We start from the raw sequence: 17276 nt of genomic DNA, 5'->3' as shown, positions 1-17276 counted from the left end.
CCCTGCTGCCACAGCTCAGGTTGCCCAGAAGAAGAGGGCCGCTCCTCCCCGTCCGCAGGCTAGGCCTCCACCTCCCAAGCGTGAGGTGAGGTACCACTGCGAGTTCTGTGACAGGGAAGGTCACCTGGAGGAGTTTTGCTTCAGGAGGAAGCGGGCTGTGAGGAGAGAGCAGGAGAGACGGAACGCGGACATGTACTCTGCTCGGGTGCATGGTCCTTCTCGGCGTGGTGATAGGCGAGATGCTAATGCACGCCGTGTAGGTGGAGGTCAGGGAGACGGTGGTGGTTACCGTGCTCTAGCAGGTGGTCGCTTTGCCGGCCGTGCTCCTGGTCGTTTTCAGTACGGCTATGGACCACGGGACCGAGGCTTTGGAGGAGGTTTTGAGGCTCCACGCTTTCCTCGCGGTTGTGTTCGTCAGTCACGCGGTAGACGGGACGGGGGATACGCTTTGTCTGGTTTTGCTAACCCTTCTGTAGAGCAAATGGCTCGACACTGGTTTGCTTCTCACTTTGCTAACCCCAGTGTTGAGACATTTGCTCACCCCTTGTCTCACTACTGATGTGCAGGTCGGAGACTTGGAGAACAGGTGGATCATGGACTCCGGTTGTTCACGCCACATGACCGGAAATGACAAATGGTTCTCCAGCCTCACCCCGATGCGCTCAAAGGAGTACATTGTGTTCGGGGATAATGGAAGAGGAAAGGTACGTGGACTTGGCGTTGTTCGAGTTTCTGATCGCTTTACCCTGAGAGAAGTTGCTTTGGTTTCGAACCTTGGTTTTAATTTGCTCTCTGTTTCGCAACTTCTTGATGAGGGGTTTGAGGTTTGCTTCAAGGATGGTTGCTCGCGTGTTTTGGATTCCAGGGGAGATTTGGTTTGCCGGATTACACCTCGCGATCGAGTTTTCTTGGTTGACTTCTCTGGAACTCCTTTTGGTCCTTCTCATTGCTTGATGGCTGGTACTTTTTCTGATTTGTGGAAGTGGCATAGGAGACTAGGACATTTGAGCTTCGATTTGTTGTCGAGACTGAGCTCACTTGGCCTGATCCGAGGATTGCCCAAATTGAAGTTTGAAAAGTACCTTGTTTGCCATCCGTGTCGCCACGGGAAGATGATTGCCACTTCACATCCGCCTGTTAATCAGGTGATGACCTCTCACCCTGGAGAGTTGCTACACATGGACACTGTCGGTCCATCTCGGGTGATGTCTGTTGGTGGGAAGTGGTATGTTCTTGTGATTGTGGACGACTTTTCTCGCTATTCTTGGGTCTTTTTCATGAGAACCAAGGATGAGGCTTTTGAGTTTGTTCGAGACTTGATCTTGAGGTTGAAAAACGAGTTACCCCAGGCCATGAGAGCGATCCGCAGTGACAATGGCACAGAATTCAAAAACGCTCGTTTTGACGCCTTTTGCAGTGATCAAGGGCTCGAACACCAGTATTCTTCTCCCTACACTCCACAACAGAATGGAGTTGTAGAGCGGAAGAATCGGACACTGGTTGAGATGGCGAGGACGATGCTCGATGAGCATAGGACTCCTCGCAAATACTGGGCTGAGGCGGTTAACACCGCTTGTTACGTGTCCAACCGCATTTTCTTGCGTGCTTTCATGCACAGGACTTCTTATGAGTTGCGTTTTGGACGCCAGCCCTGTGTTGACCATCTCAGAGTTTTCGGTTGCCGGTGTTTTGTGCTGAAAGATGGAAATCTTGATAAGTTTGAGTCTCGTTCATCTGACGGTATTTTTCTCGGTTATGCTTCTCACTCTAGAGCGTACCGTGTGCTGATTATTGATACTAACATCGTCAGAGAGACTTGTGAAGTCACTTTCGACGAGACTGCACCGTGCAATTCTTCTGTCTTTGAAGTTGCAGGAGATGATGAGCTCGGCACCTCCATCTTTGAAGATGAGGAGGAAGAAGCTGCAGATGGCGATGCTGAGGCTACCACGCGTGCTGTGGACCCGGCTATCTCTGCTACGAGCTCGGACGATGACGACGGCCCCGATCCGACTACGTCTACTTCACAGGGGCTGTTCGAGGAGGTGACTCAGGCTTCACCAGCTGCACCTGAGGAGGCACCAGCTTTGGTTGACGAGGAGGCGACTTCGACACGGGAAGCACCGCGACACATTCAGCGCCGCCATCCACCTCAACAGATGCTAGGTGATCTCAACGAGCGAGTCACCAGGTCCAAGGTAACAAGTATCGCTGGCTTTGCTCATTCAGCGTTTGTTGCCTCTTTTGAGCCCAAGGATATTGGACACGCTCTTTCTAATTCTAATTGGGTCAATGCCATGCATGAGGAACTTGAAAATTTCGAAACAAACCAAGTTTGGGTTTTGGTCGAGCCTCCACATGCTTGTAATCCCATCGGAACGAAGTGGGTTTTCAAAAACAAGCAGGGTGAGGATGGTTTGGTTGTTCGGAACAAGGCTCGTCTTGTTGCCCAGGGGTTTTGCCAAAAAGAGGATATTGATTTTGAGGAAACTTTTGCCCCTGTTGCTCGTTTGGAAGCTATTCGAATCTTTTTTGCATTTGCTGCTTCCAAGGGTTTTAAGGTTTTCCAAATGGATGTTAAATCTGTCTTCTTGAATGGTTTTATCGAAGAAGAGGTTTATGTGAAGCAGCCCCCTGGTTTCGAAAATCCCAAGTTTCCAAACCGTGTTTATAAACTTCAGAAAGCTCTTTACGGTTTGAAACAAGCACCTAGAGCTTGGTATGATAGATTGAAAACCTTTTTGCTGGCTCAGGGATTTAAAATGGGATGTGTTGATAAAACTTTGTTCCTCATGCGATCTGGCACTGATTTTCTTTTGGTTCAGATATACGTGGATGATATTATCTTTGGTGGCTCTTCTCACGCTCTTGTCTCCAAGTTTTCTGAGCAGATGTCCAGGGAGTTCGAGATGAGCATGATTGGTGAGTTGCAGTTCTTCCTCGGGCTGCAGATCAAGCAAACTCCTCAGGGCACTTTTGTCCATCAAGCCAAGTACACTAGAGACTTGCTGCAGAAGTTCGACATGAGCGACTTGTCTCCTCAGCCGACTCCGATCAGCATATCGACGGCGCTTGATGAGGACTTGGACGGCGAGGCGGTGGACCAGAAGGAGTACAGGAGCATGATCGGCTCTCTCCTGTACCTGACGGCGACGCGACCGGACATCCAGTTCGGCGTTTGCCTCTGCGCGCGGTATCAGGCTTCGCCGCGCACCTCCCACAGGCAGGTGGTGAAACGCATCTTCAGGTATTTGAAATTCACCCCTGAATTTGGTCTCTGGTATTCTGCGGATTCTTCTCTGGTTTTGGTGGGCTTTTCTGATGCCGATTTCGGTGGGTGTCGGTTGGATCGCAAGTCGACATCCGGCACTTGTCAATTTCTCGGTACATCTTTGGTGTCTTGGTCCTCTCGCAAGCAGGCTAGCGTAGCGCTTTCTTCCACAGAAGCTGAGTATGTTGCCGCTGCTAGCTGCTGCTCCCAGATACTTTGGATGAAACAAACCTTGCAGGATTATGGCTAGAGTTTCGGTAAGGTTCCTATCTTTGTAGACAACATGTCAGCCACTAGCATTGCAAAGAACCATGTCCTACACTCCAGAACCAAGCACATAGACATCCGATTCCATTTCCTGCGAGACAACCATGAGAGAGGACACATAGACCTGATCCATGTCCCTTCAGAGAGGCAAACCGCAGATATCCTCACCAAACCACTAGAGCAGAACACCTTTGCTCGCTTGCGAGGGGAGCTTGGGGTTTGCTACCCCTTTTGATTGCTGACTTTTCTTTGGTTAGCTTTGTAGATTTTATTTGCTTCTCTTTGTTTTCTAGGTTTGGTAGTTGCATTGTGCATATGCATTGTACATGTTTTCATTTTGCATTGTCTCACTTGCACTAGCATTCTTGTATACATTGCTATGATCTTCTAGTGCCTGCTAGTGTGAGTTGATAAACTTGATCACGTATACCTTGCTCCATTGTGTATATGACATCATCTGAGTTAAGCTATTTTGATTTGAAAATATCAAAACATGATCACCCTGTCTTGGCTACTAGCATGTTAGGGCGTGTTGATATGCTTTGCTATCTTATTCATGCTAGTGTGGCTTTTCGTTCAGCAATTCATACTTGAAATGATCTAAATCTGATAAAATTGCTTGAACTGTTCTTGAAATAGATTGAAAAGATCCAGGTGGGATTGCTTGTCGCACTGATCGAGCTTTCGGGACGGCTCACTTTGCACTTGTGAGAACCCGGGCAAGGCTGTGCATGACTGAAACGAGTGCTTTAAGCTTCTGATTGTCTTTTGGCATAGGCTGGGCCTCGTTGCTAAGTAAAGCATGACAAGCTTTCAACCCCTGGCATTAAGAATCGATTGAGATAAATTTGATTGAAAAATGAATGTTGGCAACTTGTTTTGGCTGGTTTGGCTCATCTGTATGAGTTTGAGTAGCACTGCTTTCCTTTTCCTACTTGTTAGTGCTAGATCATGGGTGATGCTTTTATTTCTCCTAAACTGAACTTGCCTAGCTCTAGACTGATTTGATATACCCTGTTGAGCTAGATGCAGGTCTGGTTTGTGGATGCACACGTGCTTGTGACTAGATGTTGCTCATATCCTTGTATCCCTAAATGCTTTCACTTACACCTCCTGCATTGCATTCATTGCATAGCATCTGTTCAGGAGGAGTCTCAGCTTCAGGGGGAGCTTTAGGTCTTTTTAGACTTGATGGGTGCATGTGCCAACAAGGGGGAGAATTTTGAGAGAAGTGATCGAACAAGGGGGAGACTTGTTTGATTTTTGAAAAACTTGTTGTGCACAGGGCTTCGAGAGTGCATCATTTTGACTTGTGAGAGGGAAAAACTTTGCTTGGGGAGTTTCTGCTTTGGTTTTGGCTCCTGGTTTTCCTCGTTTTACCTCTGCTTCTTGTATGACTGTGTCGAGCGTTACCTCTGTCTTTGAGGAGTCATGTTTTTTGCTTTTGATCGATTGCGTCGAGCCATTGCCCTTGTCTTAGGGGATCGATCTGTGCTTGAGTAAGTGACTGTTCTTGCTTTTCTGAGTTTTTTGTCACTTGCTTGAGTTCTTTGCTTTCTTGCTTCTCTTTTTATCACTTCTCTGGTTTCAGGTGGTGTGTTGACAATGCACTCATCAAGGGGGAGATTGAGGAATGTTGAGTACTCTATCCTGCTTGTGATGAGTGAATTGTCAACCGTGCGGTGTGATCGTGCGCTTGGTCTTTGGATTGCAGGTACACGGGCGTCGAGTGTCGACGGGGAGCTGCCGTGGAGGTGCTGTGGCCGATGGACCGTGCGGTGGACGGCGGTGAAGGGCAGCCGGGACCGGAGCTCGGACCGGGCGGCAGTTGTGGTGTCCACTCCTGGATCGAGGGCGCAAGCGGCGACGGAAGGCGGGTTTCTTGGTTTGCGCCACAAAACCAAGGAGGTGGACGGCGGTTGAAGACGCCAAGTCGTGGAGGCACGGGCGTCGGTCTCTGGACTGACGGAGGCGACGGGCGTCGATGGCGTCTAGGGCCTCGCTGCGGGCGAGGAGGTGACGGGCGTCGGACGGCGTCTAGGGCCGTCAGAAGGCCGAGGCGGGAACGGCGTCTAGGGCCACGGCGCGGAGACGGGAATCTTCCCGCGCGTGAGGTTTTGGCGGTTTTCTCAAAACCGGCCACATACCCGGGTTTCGCGGACCCTCCAAAAGCGGACTGGATCCTCATCAAGATGGCGGCATCGTGGAGAAGACTTCGTTCCGAAGAAAGAACCTCGGCCGTCGGATGAGATCGTGTACAGGGGGTGCTGCAGGCCAACCGGTCTGACCGGTCCCTGGCACCGGTCTGACCGGTCTAATCAACCGGTCTGACCGGTCCAGCGTACCGGTCTGACCGGTACCGTGGGTATATATACCCCTTCACTTGTGTTAGGTTAATTGCGGCTTTTGTAACTCGTCCGTGAATTCTCTGTTTCCCCAGGCCGCCGCCCCTGTGTTCCTCTTCCTCAGTTCATCTCTTTAGGGTAGATTTGAATGTTGTTTGTGTGTGAACTCTTGTGGATTTGATTGGGAAAGGAGGCCCTAACCTCCTAGTGCCCTCTCGGCGATTTGAATCAATCCATCTCCTCGTTTTGTGCCTTGTTTGATGAAATTTCGATTTCGTTTTTGGTGCACTTGATTGCGAGGAGTCCATGAGTTCTTTGCTGTGATTCCCGTGCTCCCAACTCTGACCTAAACTCTCTGGAATCACTAGCGTGTTCGAATTCGAGTCCTTGAGTGTTTGAGAAAACCCCAATCCCTTTTGATCTCCCCCATAATTCTCACGATTCGTTGATCTTTGGGCCGAGATCTCTTGGGGATATGTTCACGGGGTAGGGGCGAAGCAATCCCCCTAAGTTTCACCGTTTTTCGTGGTCATTTGTTCGGGATTCACCGTTTGAATCCAATTTCTCAGGGGTTTTCTGGGTGCTACCGGTCAGACCGGTAGGCACGATCGGTCAGACCGGTCCAGCGCACCGGTCGGACCGGTCCAGGCAGATCAGTTCTGCAGTTTTCCCGATTCGCTTCCGATTTGCTTCGTGGTTTCGCTCGCTCGTTCGAGGTATTTTGTGTTGGTTTAGTTTTTCCATAGCTATTTCAAACATTGGCCAGAACGCTTGAGGGCTTGGGTGATTTTCGGGATATAGGCCGACGGTGTGAATTTCGGAAGAAATTTTGATCGGCTCCCATTCACCCCCCTCTGGTCGCCGGCTTCGGTCCCACAGTGTGCTCCTTATTGCAGAGCTGTTAGTGTCGATGGTTAAATCTCAAACATGCACGTACGACACTCTGAACAATCAGATAGATATTGCAACTGTTGTGAATTTACTTACTGCTTAAACTTGAAATGCAGGTCGCTGGAGATGGTGCTACGTAACCACTTCCGAGATCAAGAGCATGGTCGTCGCAAACCTTCCGAAAGTGATCGAGCAAATGATCCAGTTTCTTGCCTGCACAAAACCGTGCAAGCAAGGTATAGTAGTGGGTGAATTAATGGTCTCAGTTTCTTGCATGATGCAGGGATGAACCCTCCTCGAGATCCCGCCGCGGACATCCTCCAACACGCTGGGGCTCTGCGACGCTCGGGGAACACTTTTTTTCGTGCTTGCGGTTTTCGGTCGGCCTGTCATCTCGCGATCCCGGCCCCACGCCCCGCACTCCCCACTCGGACACACCCACGGGAGTCTTTTACGTGTACACCATTATAAACGATGGTCCTTACATGAGTACCACTAAAATGTTCACTCGCACCTACATACCATTGGCCGAACTTTTTTTTTTGCTCTCCATGTCATTCTGTCAATCTTCCATCTAATTTTCACCATTCGCTGCCTTTGACATGTGGGCCGGCTGCCGCCTCATGCCGCCACAGCCTGGTGCTGCTCCTCTCGCCGCCTCCTCACTCACCCTCGCTGGAATGCGCGACCGGTTGTTGCTTGGCGGAGGTTGCCGAGGGGCGAGTCATGTGCTTCGAATTTCTACGCATTCATGTGGAGTTTTATTCGGACTGTACGTGTGCAAATTTTCTGACGCCTTCTACAGTTGGACACATGATTCTCAAATAAAGTTTGATGTCGAGTGATAGATGGATGATCAACCAGCAGCAGAACCAGCTAATCAAATTTGCAACTTGCAGATTGTATATATATCGCATTAACTCCTTGGTGTCCTCCTTCCTTCATATGAATGAACACCAAACCCACCATACATCAGGCTACCTAGCTAGGCTGCTTATTACCATACTAATTAAACGATGGAGATCATAATCTAGACAAAATAATGGTGTCAGATGTCACGACGCAAAAGCGCGTTCACAAGTGACGACTAGCATTAGCTACTACTAATAAGTCTGCTTTATTTGGAGTAGATTGGATTTTGTGGTGTTTGGACTTTCAGAGAGTGATATATACTAGTCTGCTCTGCTTGCTTGTAACTTTGAGACGCAGCAAACCTAGCTACTATGTTGTTTCTTTATTGGGCATTGGCTAGATCAGAGACCATGTACTGAAAGCTCGTTAGTGCTAATTAAACACAATGCGTATTACATGCATCTGGGAAATGAAGAATAATTCGCGAGATGATTCTCTAGCTTCTTCTTAGTTTAGTATTCACGAGTCCATGTCTCTTCATGCATGCCAGCAGGCATCTTCACGTGTCGATTTGGCTATCTGCTCGATCAGTTGGTCCTAGAACTATTATAACAGTCTAATTTTCAAGCTTCAATACAAAAATCGGATAATGAAGGTCATCCAACTATTGAAACCAGATAAATTTGTCCCTTGGAGTGGTTTTGTACCTTTTTTGTAGAAATAGATAGTGCCAATAGATAGTGCCAATAGATAGGTTACATTTTTAGGAAAAAAATGGTACTAGTTTCATATTTTCAGATAAAAAACGAATTGTTTATGAATTTTTTAGTTTAAATTTGAATATTTTTATTTTTTTAAAAAACCACCTAGGGACAAACTTGCCCAATCCATGGTTGGATGACCTCCTTTGTCCAGTTTTTATAGTTGAAGGTTGAAAATGAGACTTATAATTAATAGTTCGAGGGTAAAATTTATGATAAAAATCTAAAAGAACACTCTTTCTAGAGTAAAATTTGAAAGGTTAAATGAACACTTATTTCGGACACGATGGGAGTATGTATGTATTGGCACATGGTTTACTATAAAGATATAAAATAAACAAGGAGGTTCATTTGCACTTGTTAATTAAATGGGAGAAAATATTAATCGGCACCATGTATCAGTACCATGCTGCTCATATTTGGCACTTGCAAGTTGCTGGTGAGAATATCTGCGTAGACTAGAGAGATAATAGTATTATTAAATAATTAGTAGCATAGAGCTGTTGGAATGTAAGGTGGTTGCCACAAAATGACAGAAACGGTTTTTTTTTGTTTTTTGACGAGGCCACCATGCGTAGTGTGAATTGGCATTTTTAGTCGACCGACGATGAGCTTAGATCAACCATTCAAGTGAGATCAACCATGTACGAAGTAACGGCAATCAAGTCTTTGGACCTATCAAAAAAATCTTGGACCACAGTAAAGCCTCGTGTTTCTGACCGTTGTTTTGATGCGGCTAGCATGTATTAGACCGGTCTCAATGGAAGTGTCATGAATATTAAATTTACTGACATGACAGAGTAATTATGAAGAAGATGAGGAGTGTCCTGGAACATGAGAGGAGTTTCACATCCGGCTCTATTATCTAGGGCAACGTATCTGGTGCAAACCAAGGACCTCGTGCAAACCCGTGCAAACCTACTAAACAAAGTTTCAAAAAATTCTAAAAAAAATCATGAATGTGCTTCTCAGATTACATCATCTATATATAAAATTTCATGGTCAAATTCGTCTTACTCTAGAAGTTACAAAAAAGACAAATTTGAGATGCATTTGAACCATTATTGTTGTCAGAAAATTTGTTTTTTTGTAACTTTTAGAGTAAGATGAATTTGACCATAAAATTTTGTATATAGATGAGGTAAGCTGAGAAGCACATTCATGATTTTTTTCAGAATTTTTTGAAACTTTTTTTAGTAGGTTTGCACGAGGTCCTTGGTTTGCACTAGATACGTTCCCATTATCTAGTTCATGATCTTAATAACTATGCCGATAACACTTCCACTGAGATTGACCTTAGGTCTATCTCGATGAGTGTCATCGCCTAGTTATTAAGAGTGGAACTTGTAAATTGTGCTGGAGGAGTGTCATGGTGATGATACTCCTCTCTTATCACATGAAACTCTCATTTTTCTCTCTCATAAATAAATGACTACCATGTCAGCAAATTTTTGCAGATGTGGCATGATATGTAAAGCTCATGACACTTGCATTTTTAAATTGGTCTTTAGCAGCAAGTGGAAGGAGAACTGATGAAGCTGGAATGCCGCATGACGCACGCAATCAAGAATGACGCTGACATGTAAGGATCTCCACTTCACCCACCCAACCAAAGGGAAATGGGAATCAAGTTTAGCCAAAGGGATAGTTTAGAGCAAGTAGTAATTCCATTGGTAATTATCTTCCCATTCTTAGAAGCTTCCTTAATAATATATAGGCCTAGCTATACTGCCTACAAGTCAAGTCTACAACCTGTACTAGGTATATGGCATGGGAATCTTGGTCCTGGCTCTCATGCGCATGCACACACACAATCATAAAGGTGAGATGCCACGCAGCTACACACCCACTCCACACAACCTACCAAAAACAAAATTCCAAACTGCGGCGAACTGGCACGTCGTACCTGTAGTCCTGTAGTATGTACACATGACCGATCGACTAGTCACTAGTCGGTCGCCGAGTAAGTATAAAAATGGAGGGATCGATCCGATGCGCCAACCAAGGCTTCTTCAATGACAGCGGCCTTCCCTGATCGGTCCAGCTCCTGCATGACGACCACCCGGATCCACCCCTCCCCCGAGACGACACGGCCTCTGATTCGCCACCGCAGCGGCGGAGATTCGTCGGCGGCGGCGGCGGCGCTGCGGTACACGGTGTGGAAGAGGTCCAGCATGGGCTTCCAGGGCACCGACGGCTTCTCCGTCTACGACGCCGGCGGCGCCCTCGCCTTCCGCGTCGACAACTACTCGCGCCGCCGCAAGATCTTCGTCGGCGAGCTCCTGCTCATGGATGGCCAAGGCTCGCCTCTTCTTGCCCTCAGGCCACAGGCACGTACTGTGATCCATCCATCAGTTGCGAATTTCTTCTCTTCATGTTATTAAACACTTAAACTACCTGCGTTCTGATTTATATCCAGTCGCATCGATACATCATGATATTCAGATATTCATCGATGTATAATGCAATGATACCGATGAATTACATCTCCTAGTTGTAATAATCAGTCTTTTCTAATGTAGATGCAGAAACTAGATGTATATATGTCAGGGCACTTTTTTTTTCAGATAGGGAAATGGCCAGCCCGAGCTTCATTCTTTTGTACTCGCAATAATTCTAGTTTTTTAACGAGATTATGTTTGATCTCTCTAACATTATATTTTTCGTTAATTCCTAGAATAACTCTTGCCAAATTGGGTGTACTTTTTTATATAAATCTGTTTCTTCTAGTACCCCTACTGCAAAGATCCGGTACCTTATCACCAGACGATTCAGACCAAATGATAATATCGACAATTTTTTACAGCAAATTCAGTCAGTTTACTCCATAAGAGAAAATGCACCAAGCAAAATATCAAATGTTCTCGGAACAGAAAAAAATGCTAGCATTGTAGTCTTCATTGTATCCTGCCAGACTCGGTTGCTTTAATTTCTTGAAAATTCACCAGTCTCTAGTCTGACTAAATGCAATGTGGAAGTACATTCAAAATTTTCTCCCAGGAAGTACATTCAAAATTTTCTCCCAGCTACAAGTGTATAACAGATGAGCTCAAATATTGATCTCTGACTGGCCAGCAAATTCACTAGGACTAGTAGCAGAAAAAAGCTAACAAAGTTTTTCTTTTTGGCCAGATCTTCAGCACGCACGACCAATGGAATTGCTATAAAGCATCAGAAGAATGCCAAGGCAAGAGGACAAGGTCACATCAACTCTTCTCAATGAGAAAGTGCTCAGTTTTGAAAAAGGGTCATGTGGCTGAAGTGTCCATGGCCGGTCACGGTCCCAGCTTCTGGGTCGAGGGCTGTTTCAGGAGAAGAAGCTGCAAGATCCGCAACAGTGATGGCAAGGAGGTGGCAAGGATAACGAGGAAGAAGGCTGAAGCCGCAGCGAGTTCTTTGATGCTTGGTGACGACGTGTTCAGGCTCATGATCCAGCCGAATGTGGATTGCACGATGATCATGGCTTTCATCGTTGTTCTGGACCGGATCTGCTCGAAGCCGTTCACACCCATGATGTGCTCCTCATAGCCCTTGGTGATGATTGATGAAGCTCTTTCTGACTACTATGCATGATCACTGAAGCAAAGAGAGCACAGTGATTTACAAAAGGACGGACGTACCGAAAATGTAGTTCGCGAAATGCAGCTGTAAATCGGCCCCAACTGACTAAGACCTAACTTGTCAAATTTGTGTAGATATGACATTTAGGAACTCATGATTTAGTTTCCTGAGAATGTAGCATCACTATGACCAATGCAACTAGAGAGTCAACTGTGTGAATTGCCAGTTATAACCAATCATGGTAATATCAGAGCAATATTATGCTAGTGGTTTTCACCAAGAAGCAGCATTGGAGATGCAAAAGAGAAAAAGTGACCAATGCTTGTGGATCCTGAAAGAGAAGTTTGCAGATTCAGCTAACCAGTGGCTAGCTTAAGCTATCTTTGGTGCTGCAGACAAAAGTTGGGTGTTCACATTGAAGACGAAACACAACTAGCTAGTACTCTAATTACATCCATGCCTATTTGTCTGTCAAGATCTGCTGTAAACCTCATAAACAGAAAAGATTCAAAAGACATTTAGCATATATTGCGGAAAGAGCATATCATATTCAGTGCATGAGAGAAGTTTCTACCAAAAATATTAGAAGAATCAAGGAGGACAAAGTTCAGGGAATATTACAACTCATCACTTGTCTTGTACTCACCAACAGTCTTTTTATATTTTTATTAGGAAAAAATCTACATCACCCCCAACCTATGGGGGTGGAATACATAACTCCCCAACCTATGAAACGGTCTATATCACCTCCTGAACTTTTCAAAACCGGTCAAATTACCCCCTAAAGCAATTTCAAAAAATCATAGTAAATTACAGAAAAAACATAAAATGAAAAATTCAATTGTTTTGGACTCCAAACTGTGAACATATAATATGGTATGCTTTAGTACATTTTTTACAGCTATGAAGAAAAGTATAGATCTAAAACTACAACAAAAAATATACTAAAGCATACCTATTATATGTTCACTGTGTAGATCTACTCATTTGGAGTCTAACACAATTAGATTTTTCATTTTATGATTTTTCTATGATTTACTATGATTTTTCAAAACTGCTTTAGGGGGTAATTTGACCGGTTTTGAAAAGTTCAGGGGATGATATAGACCGTTTCATAGTTTGGGGGGTTATGTAGTCCACCTCCCATAGGTGAGGGGGTGATATAGACTTTTTCCTATTTATTAAGATAGTTTTCCATGTTGGCTCTATTTATAACTGCATAAATTATGCAATACGGTGCTAAAGAAGTTGTGTTGTGCCCGACAAATCCTGTTTAATGGCAATGAGATTAGCACAAAATAAGTCGGCAAAAAGAACAAAATAAACTTGGCTCAAATGGAAAAAGGATCAAGACCTTAATAATAAGATAGGATAAAAGACTTAAGTCGAATAAGTTCTGCATACAGCTATGCTTTTTGGTACCGACACGGCCTCCAATATTAGCTTACAAAGCTTGGCCCAATTATGAGCCAAAGGAAACCATAGAGGATGCAACGTTGCATTCGTCAGAGGTGACTGAACATGAGGAGCTGCCGGCACCGTCAAGTACGTAATAAGACTCCTGGTCAGCAAGCAAATACTCACATGCATGGATCAATGATCATATATATGACATGCTGATGTATGCATATCTGTCTGCAATTGGCTCATCTTCCGCCAAAAAAACACATGCATATAAATGACTATCAAAGAGCTGGTTTTTCAATAATCTTTTTCACACACTAAATGCTGGTTGCCCTGCTTAGTGCGTGCGCTCTGATGCAGGGCAACAGGCTAGGCGCACGCACTAAGCAGGGCAACAGGCTAGGCGCTCTGATGCCGACCACACCTAGCTCCTCCGCTAGCTTCAACACCTATACCGTGCAGCTGGCGCTCACCATCCAGGCCACAGGAAGGAAATTGGAAGCCCTTATTCAGAGCTGCACGGGATAATTATACGTCATTAATTATTCTCCCCTAAGCTAAGACGAGCGTGCTTCAGGGAATAATCGATCGAGATGCTAGCTAGTTAAACTAAACTGCCTAAGATCGATGGATGGATGCATGCATGTACATGTTGTTGTGGAGCACTGGAGTGCAGTGCAGCCTACCAACATGAGTACATGACTGACTGCTGCTGCTGGTTCAGTTCATTACAAATAAAACTGTTGAAATCACATCTTTCTAGAGCGTCGTATGTAGCTAATATTGGATCACTAGAGCGCCCAATGCATCCTTTGGAAAGAATGCAGAAATTGCTAGCACGGTCATTTGATTCCTTACAGTATAGATCTACATGCATGGTCGGAAGGTTCATCATTCACTAACAGCTACGACTACGACAGTGCTTTATTTGCATCGCGCGTGAACGTAGAAATGGCATACAGGTGGGATTCCACCTGATCAGCTCAGCTGCACACTCGCCACGCACAAACTCTAGTATTTCCCAGCAGATGCTGATCCAAAAGGTTTGTGCGGCATGCAGTACGGAGGAATGCCGACCAGCAGTTGGATTATTTTGAATTTCTTGGACATTTGGACTGGCCGGCCTGCCCTGGCCTGGCCTGAATAAGAGGAGCACCGGCAGCGATTGTTCCTTGTCCATCTCCATCTCCATCCATCCACCTGTAGGCTTCAGCAACGTAACCCAACCAAAAGCTAGCAGACGACGATGCACCCGGTGCCTCCGCGGTCGAGCCCCGGCAACATCGCCGCCGCCACGCGGGTGCACCCTTCCGACGCCGACGCCCTTCACCACAGCTGCCCCGCCGCCGCGGATCACCAGCCGGCGCTGTACACGGTGTGGAAGAGGTCCAGCATGGGCTTCCAGGGCACCGACGGCTTCTGCGTCTACGACGACGCCGGCGCCCTCGCCTTCCGCGTCGACAACTACTCAAGGCGCCGCAAGCTCTTCGCCGGCGAGCTCCTGCTCATGGACGGCCATGGCGCGCCCCTTCTCGCACTCCGCCCACAGGTCATTAGCTACTCCAGTTCATCTTTGCAAATTCCGCAATGCATGCCCTTTCTTGTTAGGTGGCCAAAGATATCTACTGTTGTTTTCTTTATATTTTGCAATGCGATCCAAAACTTCAGTCTGCAGTCTGTCAGAACCTTGTGATTGGCTTTCTATAAAAGCAGGACAGTACTCTGTTTCAAAAAAGAAAGAAAAAAACTCAATCCGCAGCACCCATTGTAGTAGTACTAAAAAAAAGTGATTCCTCAAATATGAATAACTACTTATTTCCTTGTACTCGTAAAATAAATTCAACTGCCTGCAAGATCATACAGATGCTGCAAGAAAACCTGTAAACCCTGTACTGCAAAAACACAAGCGCTAGCGTCCAAATGCTTGCACACAAAATGCTTTGTTTTCTCTCATATGCCTTTCGCCCATAGTTTTCCTCTTCATGCTTTGTAATACATGTCACAGGCTTACAGCTGTAGTTTGCAATAAAGATACGACAATAGCAGCAAAATAAAATAAACATATTGCAGCATCAGTAGTATCTCCCCTGGACCCTGGTTAATTTTTCTCTGCCCGGCAGTTTTGACAAAGCAGAACAACCTTGCAACTACCAAATATTATGACACTAACAATGCCCCCTCTTGCCGCGGCAGATTTTCAGCATGCGCGATCAGTGGAACTGTTACAGAGCATCAGAAGAAGCTGGTGACAAGAGCTCCTCCAGGCGGCAACACCTCTTCTCCATGAGGAAATGCTCACTTGCAAAAAGCAATGAGGAAGCAGAGGTGCACATATCAGGATGCACCGCTTCATCAGATCATGACTCCCAAGCTCCTACCTTCAGGGTGCAGGGTAGCTTCTGGAGGAGAAGCTGCAAGATCCGAAAAGGCAACGGGGAGGAGGTGGCTAGGATAACTAGGAAGAAAGCCGGCGCAGTGTCGGAGACGGTCACACTTGGCGAAGATGTCTTCAGCCTTACCATCATGCCAAATGTCGATCGCTCAATGGTCATGGCTTTCGTTGTCATTTTGGATCGTATATGCCAGAGGCCATACAAACCTTTAATATGTTCTTCATAGTTCATGCCTTCCGGCTTCCAGTTGCCGAAGCCCTAATTGAACCCATGAAACTTGATGCTGAAAGTGATAAACACTGAAATTCAACAAGGGCAATGAGGAGCTGAGACAGTAAGATTGGACAGGTAGGGACTGCAGCAGCTAATTGCATCTGTCAACTGTCTGAAGCCAGCATGTAACATGTCCTAACTTTTTAAGCAAGAGATGGAAATTCAGAATTAAACTGGAATCTGGCATTGCAATGCATAATGGATTCCAGTGATGTAAATTTCAAGGATAGTTCATTGATGTTGTTAACAAAGATGCCACCACAATTTGCCAAGAAAACTTGAAAGAGAAACGTCAAAATCAGGGAATGACGCAACAAAACTAACAAAATTGGTTTCACCATTTTATCGTTCTTCTGTAAAAAGTTGTGCAATAAACAACATTTCAGACAGCAAGCATGAAAACACACTAAAACCTTAACAAATAGTAGGCAAACATATGAGCAGGTTGTACCACTGGAAACTACACTTCACAAGGAGTCTAGCAAAATTTGTTTTGACATTTTTAGAGCAGTACACAAATAACTAAGCATTTAAATCACTTTTGCAATATTAAAGCATAAGTAAATCTACAGCAAAGTAACATGAAAAAAAAATATTTTTCTTGAGTAGGTCTAAGCTAGAGGAATCCAACAAAATTTAATTTGCATTTTTTTGTTTTTTCTATGATTTACTATGATTTTCCAAAGTTTCAGCCGATTTATTGAAAAAGAGCCCTTCGCAGCACTATTCATATGAGTCTTGGATTGTGCAGATAGACCCCTGAACTTGTTTCAATTGTCGCGTGGAGCCCCTGGTCGCGATTTGGAGCAGAGGAGCTTGGGAAAACGCCGATTCCGGCGATGAGGTGGCTTGCCGGTGGCGAGGGAGGGGTGAGGGAGCACGAGGGACACAAGAGCTACCTGTGGGTGGTCTCGGTTGATGCCGGGGTGGCCGGAGGAGGGGCGGCGTCGGGAGCAGTACTTCGGATGGCGATGGTGGCGGCGTGTGGCGGCACTCCGGTGAGTGGCCGGCGACAGGGCGGCCATGGGAGGGTTCCGCAGGGCCGGACGAAGTGTGGGCGCTCGGCGGCGCGGCACAGAGGCGCGTGCGCGCGGCTCGCGGCGAGCAACAGACGCACGGACGGCGCCGTGGCAAAGTTGGGCACGGGAGCGAGCTGGCCGGTTCGGGAGGCTTCGAGAGCGAGGATAGGCACGGGAGGAGATGACAGCTGGGGCCCACAGCTAGGTAAAATATCAGGGATGTTACAATGCAATGCAAT

At 46.1% G+C, this 17276-nt stretch overlaps 2 protein-coding genes and 1 long non-coding RNA gene across 4 annotated transcripts; 2 read left to right on the top strand and 1 right to left on the bottom strand.

Moving 5' to 3' along the window:
* The first annotated feature begins 10431 nt into the window (after positions 1-10431).
* On the top strand, positions 10432-11915 carry LOC120700313 (protein LURP-one-related 8-like). Its single transcript, XM_039984542.1, has 2 exons — positions 10432-10721; positions 11650-11915. The coding sequence occupies exons 1-2, from the start codon at positions 10439-10441 to the stop codon at positions 11913-11915; spliced, it is 549 nt and encodes a 182-aa protein (XP_039840476.1). The 5' UTR covers positions 10432-10438.
* A 2269-nt stretch (positions 11916-14184) lies between these two features.
* On the top strand, positions 14185-15059 carry LOC120700312 (protein LURP-one-related 8-like). Its single transcript, XM_039984541.1, has 2 exons — positions 14185-14901; positions 15021-15059. Exons 1-2 carry the CDS (start codon positions 14599-14601, stop codon positions 15057-15059), a joined length of 342 nt encoding a protein of 113 aa, XP_039840475.1. The 5' UTR covers positions 14185-14598.
* A 214-nt stretch (positions 15060-15273) lies between these two features.
* Positions 15274-17182, bottom strand: LOC120696570. Of its 2 annotated transcripts, none has more exons than XR_005684223.1 (2): positions 16918-17182; positions 15274-16044 (listed from the first exon to the last, which is right to left on the bottom strand). It is a non-coding gene; the product is annotated as an uncharacterized LOC120696570 (long non-coding RNA). The 2 variants fall into 2 exon arrangements; XR_005684222.1 differs by having other exon boundaries at positions 15274-16028; positions 16918-17172.
* Positions 17183-17276: the final 94 nt, after the last annotated feature.

Source organism: Panicum virgatum, chromosome 3K (assembly GCF_016808335.1).
Source record: "Panicum virgatum strain AP13 chromosome 3K, P.virgatum_v5, whole genome shotgun sequence".
Taxonomy (NCBI): domain Eukaryota; kingdom Viridiplantae; phylum Streptophyta; class Magnoliopsida; order Poales; family Poaceae; genus Panicum; species Panicum virgatum.
The sequence above is the reverse complement of the archived record's forward strand: the minus strand, read 5'-3'. Positions and strand labels throughout refer to the sequence as shown.

Coding starts and splice junctions, on each gene's coding strand:
- LOC120700313 (XM_039984542.1), top strand. CDS start 10,439: ATGACGACCACCCGGATCCACCCCTCCCCCGAGACGACACGGCCTCTG. Junction 10,722..11,649: donor TGCCCTCAGGCCACAGGCAC/GTACTGTGATCC, acceptor ATGTGGCTGAAG/TGTCCATGGCCGGTCACGGT.
- LOC120700312 (XM_039984541.1), top strand. CDS start 14,599: ATGCACCCGGTGCCTCCGCGGTCGAGCCCCGGCAACATCGCCGCCGCC. Junction 14,902..15,020: donor TTCTCGCACTCCGCCCACAG/GTCATTAGCTAC, acceptor CCAAAACTTCAG/TCTGCAGTCTGTCAGAACCT.